Here is a 17,466-nt window from a genome sequence, read left to right on the forward strand (position 1 = left end):
TGGAAAGAGAAGCATTACGATTATGTATTGGGCTTCCTAAATTTGTCGCTAACAATATCTTATATCAAGAAGAACGCCTGCCTTCTCTTCTCATGCAATTTCATATCCTAACAGTACAAACTTTTCTAAAGATATATGCATCACCACAGAGGAGATCACAATATGTTTTCGTTAATGAAGCGGCCTCATTTTTTAACTATCAGTGGTATCGCTCACGTTGCCGTCAAGTTGTTATCGCTCAAAAACTACTGGACCCATTAAATGCTCACCTATGCGACGTGGTCTTTCTAAATTCACTCGGTTTCAGATGCTAAAATTCAATTTGATGTTATTTTTTCCAAATTATGCTAAACATCTTTCCTATCAATATCTCAATAGTATTCTGGAAGACCACCTTGCACACCTGGATACAAAGAACGTTATAGATACTGACGCTTCCTTCTGTGAAGAAAATACAGGTGTTGGCATTGTATCACTGCATCTAAACTGGTCTTTCTTGATTCGGCTAGCTGACTTCACGTCTATCTTTCAGGCGGAATCACAATCTTAGCTTTACGGAAAATGCCGTCATCTTTGTCATCAGCCGTAATCGTAATTGATTCAGCCTCTCTGTCTGCTCTTCATTATCCACACCCAAATTGGCAGATTCATTAGAAACTTTCTATTCCCTTCTCCAAAGACACTTACGTCTCGTTCGTTTAGTGTGTGTGCCAGTCCACAGAGGTCTAGCTTTAAACGGATATGCAGATACACTCGCAGTGGCACCCCACGATAGTCGTATGATCCCCATTTTACTTACCTCTGCTTTCATCACAGTGGCGCGATTAAGAAAAAATACTACTACAAATAACTGCGTGCAATCACCGTTGCCAAAGTCTGATTTTCCACATCTCAGTTTTCCTTGGAACAACAAACAAATGGTGCTCCTCTAGAAAAATTGAAGTAACGATTACAAGACTACGGTACCGAGTCTCCCCATTGAGCTTTTACCTCCGCAGGTCTGGTCTGGCTATATCGCATTTGTGCCCTTTATGCAATGATAGTGAATCTCTGGAGCACTTCTTTTTGACATGCCGCGGTTTTATTATTCAATGGAAAGGATTTCTAGAACAACCCATCCAAAAGCTTGGCTTGAATTTGACTCTTCCTCTAACTCTTTCCTTTGGGGCTACCGTACTGGGTTACAGCTACAGGAACGTTTGTGAAGCCCTCTGCATTTTTCTGTGTGAGACAAAACGAATTGCATGTTAGAATACTTCTCAATACTTATAATGTTCACAAAATTAACGAAATATCTAGATAATGATTATTCATACCTGTAACAGTAGCCACTCTAAATCCCATTTGCAAGATAATTATTTCATTTCACGCTAATTTATTCAACAAAACATGCTAACAGTTCCTTCACCGCCCGATTCATGGCCGATCCCCCAGAGTGGGTTGCGCCATTTTACCAGGGAACGAGAACAAGCTATGATCATGGTGTGATAACCGCAGCGCAGAGCACCGAAGTGCGGAAAGACAAACGTGAGGTTAGCCCAACTCGCCCGCATCGCCATTCTAGTTCATTAGTCATGAACCGACTAAAGCAGACAAGCATTCTCACAGACGTTTAATCCCTGTTGTCGCTTTCGTTTCGCGCTTCTGGTTATTACTGTTTGTTCGGCAGCACGTAGTTTACTGACAGAGCCGGCTTATGGGCGGCCGACTGCCGCCGTCGAACAGGTTCGGCTCGCACTTCCTGTCCAACTCGACGGGTGTGATATTCAACGGCGCCCTGAGGGAGTTCCCCACGACGGCCAGTGGTGGCGAGGAGGAGAGCGCCCTGTTCCGGCCAGGGGCGAGAGTGCCCAGTCCGGCGGCGCCCGCGCTGGTTGTCGACGACGCCGGTGACGTCCGACTGCTCTTCACCGCTGACGGGCCGGGCAACCAGACTCTCACGGCCGCCATGCAGGTCGGTGGAACATCATACGCGCGTCCTTCACGTATTCGTCGTCGTCGTCATCATCATCATAATCATCATCATCATCAGTAGTAGTAATAGCACAGATAACGACATCCTATACATAATTTGACTTTAAAAGTGTGACTTGCTATTTGAATGTCTGCAGCCTGTGAGCCCTGCTCCGGTAGTACTACTGCCTTCTTCATTGTGTTCTTATATCGCTTTTCGCAGTGTACGTCATGTTGTCAGTCATTCATCATTGACTGTTAAAAGCATCATAGCAGTGTGCCAGACAACGGCCAAATGCCTTTTCCTGGTCACTTGGATAATCGCGGATTCATGTTTTTTATTGGTATGATATAAGGAGATGTTTACGCACAATTGAGGCGCCGGCTACTACTTAGCTCTTGAATGGGTCTAACCCACAACATACAAGCTTGAAGGTTACATGTCAAACAACCTTCTCATGCGAGTACCAGAACTTGTCAAGCGACATTTTCACAGTAACACTATGACGTACAAAATACAGGGTACATGCAATATACAATTAAATAGCTACACACTACTTTAGAAGAATGTCTCAAAAATACATATGTTACTGTGACCTAATGATACAGTCTCTAGTCCGCGGGTCGTGCATACATCGTGTGAGTGCAAATAATGCTGTCACCTGACAATGCAGTCTCCAGTCAGTGGGCGGTGCATGCATTCTGTAAATGCATTATCACATAGTCAGAACAGTACAGTCAGCATAACATAATACACAAACACATACTTATATACAACAACATTGAAATAAAAGGAACATTAAAAACGTTAATAACGGCCAACAATGCCGCTGTCATCAGTTCATGCTTTCAAATCGCTCTTCCGCAGCGCCGTTGTCGGCCAAGGACCCAAAATTTTCTTTAAACTGAAAGGTCTGCGATCTGATGTAATTAGGGTTGATTTAAATCAGCATCTTGGTGTGTCGTGATGTGGGCAATCTAGAAGGAGGTGATGTGCAGCTTCATCTACAAATCCACAATCACATTCGCACATTCGGTGGTTCCCACACGGCCAATTGAATGTAAGAAATGTTTTGTGTAGGCAGTGCCTAGCCCTAATTGATGAATAAAGGCTTCCATATTTCTGTCTAATGACAATGGAAATTTGAATTCGATAAACGGGCCGATATGATACAAATCAGAGCTCTTAAAATTCTGGTCAAACCTAGTATTTGTACACTTTTGAAAGACGTTGCCCTTATAATGCAGCGTAATTCATTCTTTGATATTGGGAGCTGAACCACATCATTTTTGAGGCATGCTTGTCGTGCTGCTTCATCGGCTGCTGTGTTGCCAGGAATGTTGCAATGTCCTTCTATCCATTAGAATGCTATTTCATGCTTCGCTTGACTTGCCTTTGTAAGGTCTTTAAGTGTTTTGTATATCGCTGATTGTTTTTCCTTTTGTGCTGCAGAGTGATGAAATTTTGTTGCACATAGGATTGCGAATAGTTCAACAGTTGTGGACGAAGTCGCACGAGATAACTTAAATGATTCTTGTTTATAGAGGTAATTGAGGTGTGGTAGAACGAAAGCTGAAGTTGAAGAGGTTGCTGCACTGGAGCCATCTGTATACAAGTAGACGTGTCTGTATCCTGAACACCACATATATGTCTGGTAAAGTGCAAGCTGTTGAGCAGCTTGAATGTACATGTCTCTTATTCTGACTATCCTCTCTACTGACAATTCGATTTTTGGAAATGTAAGCAGCCATGGAAAATATTCGACGTCGGTGTTCCAAATTCATTTCTTGGCAATATATGAAGATTTTCTCGAATTTCTTTATGAACGTAACTTCTATCTCGTTTCATTATGTCTAGAACCGATGGGTGGCTTTTATACTGTGTTTGAAGACGAAAATAATGTCTGCATGTTTCTGTAGTTCTCATAACCGGAAACGGTGATTGGCGAGCCTCAGCTATTACAAGACAGCTAGAAATCGCTCGTGGTACTCCTGGACATATGCGTAGTCCTCTAGCTAAAAGTCTTTGAAGTCGCTCTTCTGACGTGTGGGAAAGTCCGTGTAAGATGGGCGCGGAATGCAGAATTTTTTTGTCGTGTTAATGCATTGGAAACAGTCAGAATGGACGATACTGAACCGCCCCATGATGTTCCTGCAAGTCTGCGAAGTAGTCACTATCGCATTAACCTTCTTATCGAGTTTTTATGGGGATAGCTGCCTATTAAGTATTATACCAAGAAATCGATGGTGTGTGGCAAACATTAGAAGCTGTCCTTCTAGATTAAGAGTGAAACTCTATAACTGCCTCCGAGTGAAGGGCAATACAGCTGCCTTTGCATGTGATAGAACCATTCCTCTCTCTCTTTCTCTATCTATCTATCTATCTATCTATCTATATATATATATATATATATATATATATATATATATATATATATATATATATATCAAAAATTGGTTAATGTCATTTACGCCGTCTTGCAATGGCATTTGAAGTAATTGAATATTAGGCCCAGATGTCCAAATGCACACATCATCTGCATACAGTGAGAATCTAATCAGTGATGGCAGTCTTGTTAAATCAGCCATGACGCAGTTAAAAAGGAAAGGGCTCAGTACGCTTCCCTGTGGTACTCCCTGTTTGACATCTTTAGCACTCTTTCCCTCACCCGTCTGAACAAATATTTTGCGACCTGATATAAATTCAGAAATCCATCGCAACTACCTGCTTGACATTCCGATTTCTGTCATACTTAGCAGAACATGAACGTGACTAACAGTGTCAAATGCCCTCTTGATGTCTAGGAATATGCTATCGTCAAGTTTCCACATGTACGTTCGTGTTTCGCACAGGTTACTATATCCAGAATTGCATCAATTGTGCAGCTCTGTTTTCTGAAACCTGCTAAGTAGTTCGACAACACATCCATTTCATTACACCACCATTGAAGTCGCGCGTCATTTCATTCATTTTCTCCATTACTTTTCATAAACAACTTGTCAAACTAACTGGGCGGAAGGGTTCAAGCTATAAGGATGTCTTATCCGGTTTTAAAATTGAAATGATTCGAGCCAATTTCCAAGAATCAGGTACAGTTTCTTCCATCCATAGATTATTATAGATGTCTAAGAGCGCATTTGTATCTGTCGGCCCGAGGTTTCTTAGCGTATTGTACGTAATGCCTTGAGGCCCAGCAGCAGACTTTTGGCGACATGATGCAATTGCACACTGAACCTCGCAAGATCTAATTGAGAATGTTGTGCCCAATAGCAAGCATTAATTTTCTGCTTAGCTAACACTACTGGATTATCAAATTCTGCACATTAATTGTGTTGAAAAAGCAGGATTCATTCATTCATTCTCTGCGTGCAGTTCCTGTGGCGGGCGCTGCACACCAACGTGACCCTAAAGCAGGCAATCGACGCCCCTAGGCTTCACCACCCTCTCGTGCCGGACGTTCTGTACGCCGAGTACCAATTCCCAGGGGTACGTGTCAGCCCCACATTCGCACGGCGCTGCATACTTCTGACTGCGCTCAGCGCTCTGCTCAGAAAAGGCAATGTGTGATGAAGCAACCGTCCCTGGGCTTGAATCCCTTAGTAGCTAGACGCATGTATAGGATCTGAAGAAGACACTAAAGAAAAATGCTGAGACGTATTATTCAGGGTATCCAACTGGAACTGAATCGAAAACCGAACAAAAAGAAAACACTTATTTTTGCGCGAACCGGAAATAAACCGGAACGTTGATGTTTTTTTTTCGTTTTTTTTTTCACTCCGGAACAAAAGCGAAAACGAAAATATAACTGTTTTCGGTTCAGGTTCACCACTTTCGCTGGAGCACTGGGGCTTTTCATCCATGCATTGCCTGTACTTGTAGCTCAACTATGATCTAGCATTTGTAAATGCAGGCAGACTTGTCATATTAGAATGTAGAGTGCCATTGTTGCGGTTTTCAACATGGATCGTCGGGAGGCAGGCACGTTAGCAATATCCTCGCGAGCGTTTGAATTTGGTGAACGTCAAGGAGTTACTCCGTGGTGGGAAACCTATACCATCGCTGAAATGAAGGAGCGCTAGGCGATCGCTTTGATCACACTAGAACAAAATCTGAATAGGTACTTAAGTGTTTCCACAGCGGGATTTTTGATAATTGCTTGCGACAATAAAAAACATGCATAACTATTTTTTTTTCATTCAGTCTTCCCTTTAAGTTAAGGAGTGGCGTAGTGTTGTTGTAAAAGACAAATTTATGCTCTCTTTCTGCAATTATGCTTAGATTTGTAGTAATCTTAGGCACCAAACGAACATGAACCGGTCTAACCAGACTGAACCGTTATTTTTACGATCCGGTTTTGAACCGGAAAAAAAAAAGTCACAGCGCCATCATGAATTTTCCGCACCAGCTCTCAGTGGCGTCACAGATTTTGACTAAGTCTACTCGGGTCTAGTTATTGTTTATCAATAAATAAGAACTGCATCGACATTCTGAGAAGAAAAAAAAACAAATAATAATTCTAGCAAGTGTCGAGAACTATTGGTGAGCCTAGACATCCGAAATGCAAAATAAAACATTATTTGAAGCTCCCAACACCCGCCGTGGTTGCTCAGTGGCTATGGTGTTGGGCTGCTGAGCACGAGGTCGCGGGATCGAATCCCGGCCACGGCGGCCGCATTTCGATGGGGGCGAAATGCGAAAACACCCGTGTGCTTAGATTTAGGTGCACGTTAAAGAACCCCAGGTGGTCAAAATTTCCGGAGTCCTCCACTACGGCGTGCCTCATAATCAGAAAGTGGTTTTGGCACGTAAAACCCCAAATATTATTAAGCTCCCAACGTCATTTCTGAAATCAATGTCTTTGTACTGATTAACCGTTTTCAATTGAATGAACAAAGATAGAGTCGCGAAACAATAATATACCAATCTAAACAAATTTATCATATCTATTTTGTATCCCTCCTAAGAAACGCGCATGACAAGCCGTTTTCAGCAAAATACACCAGTGTGGCTTAGTGCAACTTGTTGCACGTTGGCTTGACAGTAATACGCGCTCATCAGCTCAAGCGTTAAATTGGCTATTTCTCCTGCAGCATGAAAGGCGCGCACTTCCTGGAGCGATTTCTAGCGTTAATTTGGTTGCATCCTTGATTGAAACATGAATCGTGTTCGCTAGCACGTGTGTTGGTTTTCTCTGTGTTATATGGCGTCCCGCAATGCTAGACGTTCGGTTTCCATTTGTCATTCGTCAATTTCAGGTGATCCTCCAGAAGCTGCACACCATGGGCTACCAGCTGGAGACGCTGCGCACCAACTCGTCGATCAGGGGCGTGCAGCGAGACAATGGCACTTATTTGCTCAATCAGGACTACAGAATAGTCTTCTGAACGCGTAGTTTCACGGATGCTCGCTCGAGAGAAAGCTGGCGCTGCAGCAGGCAGTGTTTGGAAGTGCCTATAGCTTTCGGATTGAGGCTTCATTGACTCGCGCGCTGTGCTAGGAATCCGAGCCTCCTGCTCAATGTGTTCGGCATGTTTCTTTTTTTCTCTCTCTGTATGCTTCGCATTCGTTGTATACCTTTCTTGGTTTTGCGATGTCGCCTAGCGGTTGTGCATACATTTTATGACTGCAAGTATCCTTTCACACAATGACTGCTTGGCGGCGCTGCTATGACTACCAAAAAAATCTGCAATTAGCACGTTAGTTCCTATTCACTTCTGTAAGAAACGGCGCTGCGTAACACAATGAACGATGAAAGGAGTAAGGAGGCAAGGTGCCAAGCTCTATAGTACATTCAGCGTTCGGACTTAAGGCGCACTGAATGCACCACTCATCGCTTATGCCGTTGATTTCTCACTTTCCTTGTTCATTGCATGATACATACGCAGTCGCCATTATCGCGTAAGGAAATCGGTGAGCGTATAGCCAATCTCTTTTTAACTTTCTCAAGCTAACAGAGTTGAATGAGCAAATGCGCACGGCCTGCAGACGCCACGCCTTTATGATTGCGCCGTTAAGTATGCGCTTTTGGGGGTAATTTATACCTGAGAAGAAAAGAAAAACTGTTTCAGTAAGAGTTTTCTTTCTGGGGGAGGGGTTGGGAGATAGTGATATTATCAAGAAAGTAACGTTTACCCAGTCATAGAAAATTACGGGCAAAACCATAAGTCAGGCCCGATATCACTCTTGTTTTAGATCGTCTCTGTACACAGCGAGCGGCTATTGAAGAGCCCCTTTGTAACCCAACGTTAGCATGAGAGTGTCTTGAGCGATGCACAACCCTGCGCAAATTTCTGTCACCGTGTTGGTACAAAGCTTGTGTCGGGCGTGCGTTTAAGTTAGTGTTCCGCTGTTGGAGGTAAACCTCAGCACAAAACGTCGGTATTCTCATCGCAAAGCGTAAGCCTCTTCCTTATAGGCTGGTATTCTTCGTATGCACGAACACCAGTTAGAAAGATCAGCATGTGTGACGACTTGTGCCGGTGGCAGCGCACGCGGTGCTGCAGACAAGCCGACAACGGGAATGCCGAACCGCTCTCGAATTAGCTTGGTTGGTTGGCGATATGCTCATCGCTAGTGGACTAATTTTATTTGTCGGCAGAGGTTTCGTTGATCCGGGGGCAACAGCTTCAGACAACGCATGTTCCATTTTTTCGAGTGGTAGTTAGCTTTCGACCAAGCTATTCCAAGACCGAAGAGAGGCAACAACCCGGCACTTGCGCCTTGGTGAAATTGGGACGCCGCGAGCGGTGATTCGTACCTCGGGGTGCCATTCAAGACGCTGTGTAAATCGCCATCTGTTCGGCTCTGATAAGTTCACCATGTGGCTACGCCCTGCCTGTTTTGCTCAACGCACAAACATGGCGAAATTGGATAACAAGACGGAAACTGACCCAGCGTCCACAATAGCAACCATGGTCACGTGGTGTTAATTGGGCCGCCTTTCAATATCATACTTCTTTGGCGTTTGGAAGAGGACAGGGAGGAGGGCATGACGGCTGTACTGCGCCTTGACGCGTCGGAGGTGCTTACACCCTGTTGCACGTAACGAGCAGGGCCAAGCTATGCGCTCCAGGCTATAGCGCGAGTGCACAGTGAATAAGTTTTTGGGCGTCGTTAGTGTTTTTTCATGTTTTGCGACAGAGTTGAAATGCAGGCTCTGTATGATAGTCAAGCTTTAGCCTACCACGGGGAAGCGCAGCGAAGCTGAAATTACCAGTTAAAAATGCTTATGAGTACTTTGTGAACTTGGGCCGTCTTATTGTAGCATATACTGTCATTTCCATGCAACATTGTCCTTCCTTTGTGAATTTGTTCACTGAACGCAATGTAAAGAAGTATTGGTGTGTTGATATATTCATGTACTTATCATATATAATCATCATTTGCTGTCCAGCTCATGTTGTAACTGCGCATTTATTAACGCTGTAGGCGTTGATAATTTGCTGCTGCACCCAGCAATAACACACGCCTTAAATATGTGATACGAATTTCTTACTTTTGCAAAATACAATGATGGCGCTATCGTGTCGACCTGCTGTATACGTAGGCACACTATAGGGAGAAATCTCTGTTACTATACCTCTCACTTCACACGGCCATTTGACGTCGCATACCTTATCCGTTCGCCGATGTGGTCATTTGAGCACCACTAGTTTCGTTTCGGAAAAGCCTAGTCGTGCGGTAAGCAGTGAGTGAAAGTTCGATGGATAAACTATACGGTGCTTGGACGAAAGTTAAAAAGAGAAAACATCCGATATGTCTCTGATTAAATGTAAGTGTCGTTTAGGCGACATTTCTTTTTATCGTTTCAAAAAACGGGAACTTATGCTAATGGAGACGCGCGTGGAGCACTGCATTTCACAACGGGCGAACTGTTTCGACTGGCTCCGTCCCCGACGGAGTGCTGTCGCTGACTGTTTGCCTTTCCTTCCGACACGAAATTGCTGCCACGAAAACGAGGCGTGCAATAAGCACACGTCCGTCGTGTATTCGCTGCTCGCATCTGTGCATGTCGCAGGTGCTTGACGCCACTTCCGAGTTTGATTATATGGGCCAGTGCTCCCGACTTGAAGCTGTCGGTAGCCTTTGCTGTTTCCACTTTGGCGTCTCGACGGAAACCTCTCATTTAGTGAAGTTCGCATATCCGACACGGCCAGTCCTTCACGCCTAGCTGGTGTTTCAAATTAAAAATTGTCCCGCCTAAAAATCGACACTGGCACGTTACTGAACATCCTTATGCATGCTCTTGCGATAACACAATCGCGTGGCCACTATGACATGACAGCATTTTCCCACGAACGATGGTACTACAGCGGAATAACGTTGTGAGGCAGTGGCACATACCTACTCTGGGGGATTGGCCAAGGACAAGAACAAAGAAGTGTCATATTCATAGGGGTGTTCAAATAGTGAAACTCTGAAATCGAGTTAAATACGAATATCGAATACTTCCTCATTTCTAAATCCAGTGAAATATAAAGCTTGCGTGGAGCCCGTTCGATAAAAAAAAGCTTTTTGCACTATTTGATTGACGCATGTAATGCATACGCAACTAGGAGCCCGGTGAACTGATGAGTTTTCAATGGATAAGTAATTTTTTTCAGTTACCTGACGCTCCATGAAACAGTAATGAAGATAGTAATGAAGTAAGGAAACGGCATGTCACCCGATGCAGGCATAGTGGGTTGCATGCAGAATCACTGCACGTTGCCGTAAAGGGATGCAAACATGATGACAGTGCACCACACAATGAATCGTTTTGCCTAAATTGAAACAACAAATCGGCATATTATGCTGCCAAATATTAGGCATTCTTATTGAACGACTTGAAATTATGGAATTAAAATCATCTGCCTCAGGCATTTGATTAGCAAGTGGAGCCTTCGCGCGACAATAACGGCATTCCTGCAGAATAATAATTTGGAACAGTTTCCCCAAGCATCGGTTTCTCTTCCTGCGAACTTCCCACCGTTCTCCCTGGATTAAAAAAGAAACTAGTATTCGACAACTTCGAATAGTTAACTGTCCAATCGAATGCGTATCGAAGAGTAATTATTGTTCAATTCGTATTCGAAATTTCGAAGATTCGCACACCCATAGCCAAGTTCCTTTGCCTTTGTTTTGGATGGATAGATGGATGGATGCTATGGAGCGTCCCCTTCGGAACGGGGGGTGGGTTGCACCACCAAGCTCTTGTTATTTTATTGCCTAATGTCCTACCTATGTTAAAAAGAAATAAAGAAGAAAATCTGCGATGAATTCCCGTAACCAAAGTTTCTGAAACCCTATTGTGAACTTTGTTTCTGTAAGCCTCCGTTGTTTGTCATTTCCCTACTTCCACCAATCTTCCAATCGCCGCTTACTAATCTTTATTGCGGGCATGTTTACTTTCCCCTGCTCTCGCTGTACCCAAAGGCTTCAAAGAGGCCAATGATTCCTAAATCGACCGCTGGGCAGATGTCTTAACATTCTAATAAAACATGCTCAATCGTTTCCCTAGCTTTACCGCAGCCAAGCACATGCTTCTTCCTTATTACATCTCGCTTTATAAGTGCGTGTTCTAAGGCATCCTGATCTCACTTCGAAAAGTAATGGGCTTCCCTTTGAGTTATCATAAATTGTTTCTCTACTGATCTCGTTTTTCCCTCTTAAGTAGTTACTCACGGCAGGATTTCTTTTTTTTTCCATTGCCGGCACCCATGAAATTATCTCAGCCTCTCTGACTTACCGCTTGATGTTCTTTGTTGCTATGTTGCTCACCATACAGGCCTAATACTTGCTGGTAAGCTTCCTAGTTCTTTTCCTCCACTGTAAATCAATGATATTCCGCTACAAATACCTGAACACTCTCCCAGACCATTTACTTTCTTCCATATTCCTCAGTCATTCTTCATAATTAATTTTACTATGAGCTTCACCCACTTGAAAACTTGTCCAGCCCATATGACCCTGCACGGCTTTATTTGTAGTCTTCCTGTGAGCGCCCAATGCGAGGCGACCCACTGACCTTTGGTTGCCATCGAGTCCTGATTGTACCCTTTATTTCAAGCAAACAACCGCATTTCCAAATGTAAGTCCGGGAACCATTACACCGTCCCACATACACCAGAGCACCTCGTACCTATTGTATTCCCATAGCGCTCTGTGTTTCATTGTGGCCACATTTCTCTTCCCAATTATTGGTATTGTATTTTCCTGTGTTTCCATATATATGTTGCCTTCGCTTATCCATATACCAAGGTATTTATATTCTTTCACGTGGGGTATTTCCTCGCCCTAAATTGACCCTGTCTGTTTACTGTTTTCATTGAATACCATAACACCTGATTTTACAACGCTAAATTTCAGACCTAACTCATCGCCTTACTGTCCACAGTAAGTCAGACGTTGCATATCACTTTGCTTGTTAGCTAGCAACACAATGTCGTCCGCAAAAAACAAATCTGGAAGCTGCTGCTCTGCTACTATACCCGGCTGTTTGTATGAGAGATTAAACCCGCTATTACCTCCTTCTAGCACCCTTTCCATCCTCACCATGTATATCATAAACAGCAGTGGGGATAAAGGGAACCCCTGCCTCAGTCACTTGTTGATATCAACTTTCTCCTCACTCCTCATCCCTTTCCATTCAACACAAATGCTACTTTCAAGGTAAACCTCTCTCAAAAGCTGTAGACAATCGTCGCCTAAGCCTTCCCTTTCCCGAATATTCCACAAAAAGCTCCTGTAATGACTAAAAAAGCCACATATAACGGTCTCCTTTCTACTCCTGATATTTGAATACACTGAGTAAGGACAAGTAAGTTATCATCTAAACGCCTACCTATTCTGAATCCATTCTGAAGTTCTCCCAAAATGCCCTTATTCTCTGCTCATGCAGCTTTAACTTAACTTTCTGCATTGCTAACCTGTATATTACCGATGTAATGGTCAACGGTCTATACGAGTGAATTCTATCTTTCTCCCTCTTACCTTTATAAATTAAATTCATTCCATTTTGGTGCCAACTTTCTGGTGTTCCTCTATCTTTTGGACCTTTTATACTGCTTTCAACAAAGCTTCCTTACTTTTTAGACCTAGTTCATTAATCAGCCTAACGGGAACCTCATCTAGTCCTGTGGCTGTGCGCTTCGGAATTTTCTCTTCGGCTTTCTTCCAGTTGAAACTTGTCAGCACCAGCTCCTTTTCCATCTGATTCTCTTTCATGCTATTTTTTTTTCCTCAATACAACCCCGTCATTGCCTTGGAAAGTTTTGACTGTTATTTTTCTGGTGTAATTTAATGCCGCGTTCCCTTCCAGTTTGTTTCCGTCTTCGTCTAGGATATGTTGTATTGTTCGATACTTCCTACCTAATAATTTTATGTGGTTCCAAAATATTCTAGGTGCGGCCTTCTCTTTCTCACGCATTTCAAACAAACAACGTTCACTTTCCCCTTTTACCTTTGCTTGCACCACTATTTAAACCATATATTTTTTCTCCCGGTATATTTCCCATTTTCTGGCTACTTCATCCTGTGGTAACTGCGATTTTTTTTTTTTGCCTGCCTGCGCTCTCGATATGGTTTCTGTCGTTCGGCGATCGCTTCTCGTATCTCCCTGTTCCACCACCTTTTCGGTTTCTTTTTTCCTTTCCAAAGAACACGTTGCTTCTCTTTCCGTATTTCTGTCGTTATTACACTTAGAAGCTCACTATATTTCCACTTTTTGCTTGGCCATTTGCCAAGTTCTTCCTCAACTCTTGTGACTATATTTCTTATTTGTTCAGTGTTCAAATTTGGACTGGCCATTTTGCGCTCCTTGCTCTCTTTCCCAAGCGCATATCCCATTTTCAAAATGATGCGTTTATGGCCACTCCCTATGCTGCTATACCCTTCCTCGTCAATGATCATTTCTCTCAACTTATCATGAATTTCTTCTGTCATCAAACAGTGGTCGATTGCTGGTTTCCCGGTTTCCGGTTTTCTTAGTTCACGTGAACCGTCCCCACGCGGAAACAGGCGTCAGCAGGAGACATGAGTGCCGTGCGTGCGCTGTTTTACTTTTTTTTATTCTAAGCACTAAATAGCCTAAAGTTGCGCATTATGAGTCGTCGCACTGTCCTAGAAAAGCGACCCCTGCCGCTCACAGATAATAACAATGCGTCTGTAGTACATATAATAGCTATACAAAGGCACTAGCGACGAGTGCACTGAACGAGATTTGGCATTTTGTTCCTACTGACACACTCCATTCATTTTCGTTGCTTTACTTTAGTCTTTGAAACATGTCATATTGTTCTTTCTGTCCTCTTTACTTCTTAACTTCAACCTACATTTCCACCTCTCCTTAATAAAGTAGGCGTTGTGCTGCAGGATGGAGCGACGACAAGGTCAATTCACGCAATGACAGCGCTAATTTTCTTGTCCCATCTTATTGTTGTGAAATTACCGTGCGTTATTTCCCACCTTGCAACGCGGTGACTTGGACTCGATGTTCACATGCGCAACAAATCATCATGGTACTTCTGTTTAACTGACAGGGAGATAAAAAGAGTAATTTCCCAAATGCTACAATACTGCTGCTAATAATATTAGGAGGAAGAAAAGTCGGGATCAGACAACACGCCATTTGATATTTTCTCTTTATTTTAGAAAATTATTTCATTTTCTTTCTACAACCGTCCGATACATGACCAATCCCCCGTAGAGGGTTGCGCCATAACACGTACGATTAACCAACCAATCAAAGCTGCAAACGCAATACTGAAATATATGTGACGTGAGTGCACATATGGATGAGGGATCGACGTCGGGCTAGTTGGTGTTGCATATTTGAACGGGTTAAACAACGCGTAAGACGACGACAAGTGAAAGAACGACAACACAAGCGCTGATTTGTTGCCTTGTTGCAATGAAGACAACGTTGTTAGTCGGCGCTTGTGTTGTCGTTCTTTCACTTGTCCTCGTCTTACCCGCTGTTTAGCCCATCCAAATAGGCACATATGGAGTTACTTTAGAAGTTGCAAGCTGGGCACTTCGAGGGAGGCGTTGTTAGAGGTAAAGGCCGTCTTTATTTGCGAGTAGATATCGTACAAGAACTGTGCGCACCATGTTCCACGCTGACAACGGCTTTCCTGTTGTTACGAGCCTGTGTCGCACATGTTTGTGTCAAAGCACATTCGGGAAGGAAAGGTAGAACAAAATCGGTGCTACCGTCTGAAAGTGGCGGACGCAGTAGTACACGCTTTCATACCATTAGTATAACGGCGTTGTAATCAATATGACATTTGTTGGTACATCTGGCGTCATGAGGGTGGGAGGGGTGTTGTTTTTACAAAGTTAATCTAACATACATGAGCTGTATTTAGAGTAGCGTAATGTACGAAACGTTGCAATGATGTGAGTTGCTCCGAAATGCCAGCAAGCGCTACGGCGCATGCGCGGATGGCTACTGAAGTCGGCGCATCAGCGCGACGAAGCAGTGAATTACGCATTGCACTAAGGTAAAGCGTCCTAATGCCAGAGCGCACTGAATGTCATTTAGGCAAACACTGAAGTACGCCTGGGAGCAGTGACACTACTCTACTTAAGGACATTACAATAACTAAGGCAGCTATCGCCTAAGAACGCCTGCTAGAGCATATCTAGAACATTGTGGACTGAGAGATCCGTGCAAGCCAACGAACAAAAAAGTATAAGAAAAAAATTAAATCATGGCCCTAGATTGGTAGAAGCATGTGCATGATATTAATTAAGCCTAAAGTACACTTAAATAACTATAGATTAGAATATAAGTGCTCTTTTTATGAAATCAAAATGGAATAATGTATAATACGTACTGAGAGTATTAGTTTGCCGAATTTGCTGATAATTATATGTGAACGTGTACTGTGCCAGCTAGGAACATATATGTAACCAGATTTTCAGTTTACTATCTAAGTATTGCATATTCTTGTTTATTTGCGCAAAGTTATTAATAAATGGTTATATGACCACTCTTGCTTTTTGTTTGTTTAATCCACAGTCTCACGCCCCTCTAGTAGCGGGCTGTCAATTACGATCCATGTGGAGCACGATTGAGAAAGGAGGAAAAAGCACCATGCCATTATCATCATTAATTGGTCGAGCCAGGCATCGGATCGCTCAATGCTATTTTGGTTTCATATATGTAAAATACCTTACAATCAAGTCCCCTACATGGGGCATTGAGTAAGGGGGGCATGGGACCAAATAAGCACATATAGGTGAACGCATCAGGTGAACATTGGTCAGACCAATCCCAATCATAGCAGTGCCCCTTGTCGACACTAACTATGCAATGGACCTTTCGACATCTTAGGAGGCTACAACGCAGATGGAAAGAAAAATTCTGTTTGACCCGAAACGCGTCTTGCCAATTTGGTCACCATCGGCCACCTATCGCGAGCAGGTGACCGACTCGCAACGTTGCGTGAACGCAGCTATCGGATTCTAAACCGAAAGCTGAACTTAGCTCTAGAACATCGAGTGTATTTGTTTCGTAGTCTTCTTTAGCTGGTGCCATATTAAAAAGAAATCATGCAGATCCAAGACACATTTTGAAATCTATGTGAATTGAAGCTTTCGTGAAGCGGTTGACTGATGGATGAATATTGCTGGACGGACGGATGAATGGATGGATGGATGCAGCCACGTACGCAGGATATACTTTTCGGGGGGGGGGGGGGGGGGAGTAACCAATGTAACTTTTCTAGGCAAATGAGGGGGTACTTTTACTAGTACAAATGTGAATAATGCCCACCATTCTCCATAAGGACGCGTAAACCCGCAAAAGGGAATTGAAATAACGTGTATCTCACAGGTACGCCTGTGAGATACACCTCTTCTTTACTTGGCAAACAAAGAACCACACCAAATGGACTCGCGTATGAAAGATGCGCAGGAAGAACCTTGCCAAGAACAAGTTAACAAGCGAAAGTTCTAGCAGCGTTTTCAAGCGAAAGTTTTACTGGCAACGAACTTGCGATTTCGCCGTGGCGGTGCTCCGATGAGGCACATGACGTCACAACGTGCGCCTCGCCGCGGATATTGCTCTCTCTCTCGCTCCCTAGTCACTACTGCACATGCGCCACTAGTAGCACCGAGCCACAGGTGTTCCGCCACTGCGCAGCGCCGCGTCTTTCCGCCGCCGCCGTTTCGTATGACGTCACACCGCTTTCCTCGTCGTTGCGCTCGCATCCGCTCGCTTCGCCTGCTGCGTCGCATGCCTTATAACATGTCGGAGGATTGAAAAGGAGAGCTTGCGTGCGCCGCAACCACAGTTGAGGCGGCAGTATGGACGGCGACAATTCTGATAAGCAGGAGGAGGCCTGGAATCGACATCGGAACGAGATGAAGAGGAAACGAATCGCCCAGGAAATAGACGAACGACTGGCTAAACGCCGCAACATAGCTAGACAACGAGACTAACCTGGAATCGCAATCAAGATTAACCAAGGCTAACCATGCTATGCCTTAGCTCTCGCTACGTATATCCTGGCATAGCCGGGCTAAGC

At 43.8% G+C, this 17,466-nt stretch overlaps 1 protein-coding gene across 1 annotated transcript in view; it reads left to right on the forward strand.

Moving 5' to 3' along the window:
• LOC142575204 (scoloptoxin SSD14-like) overlaps positions 1 to 15,927 on the forward strand; it is a 74,264-nt gene extending 58,337 nt beyond the window's left edge. Inside the window, exons 9-11 of the mRNA XM_075684340.1 lie at positions 1,726 to 1,954; positions 5,327 to 5,440; positions 7,210 to 15,927. Of these exons, the coding sequence (XP_075540455.1) occupies positions 1,726 to 1,954; positions 5,327 to 5,440; positions 7,210 to 7,338 (472 nt within the window). The 3' untranslated portion in view covers positions 7,339 to 15,927. The remainder of the gene's footprint in view (positions 1 to 1,725; positions 1,955 to 5,326; positions 5,441 to 7,209) is intronic.
• Positions 15,928 to 17,466: the final 1,539 nt, after the last annotated feature.

This window comes from Dermacentor variabilis, chromosome 3 (assembly GCF_050947875.1).
Source record: "Dermacentor variabilis isolate Ectoservices chromosome 3, ASM5094787v1, whole genome shotgun sequence".
In the NCBI taxonomy this organism is placed as follows: domain Eukaryota; kingdom Metazoa; phylum Arthropoda; class Arachnida; order Ixodida; family Ixodidae; genus Dermacentor; species Dermacentor variabilis.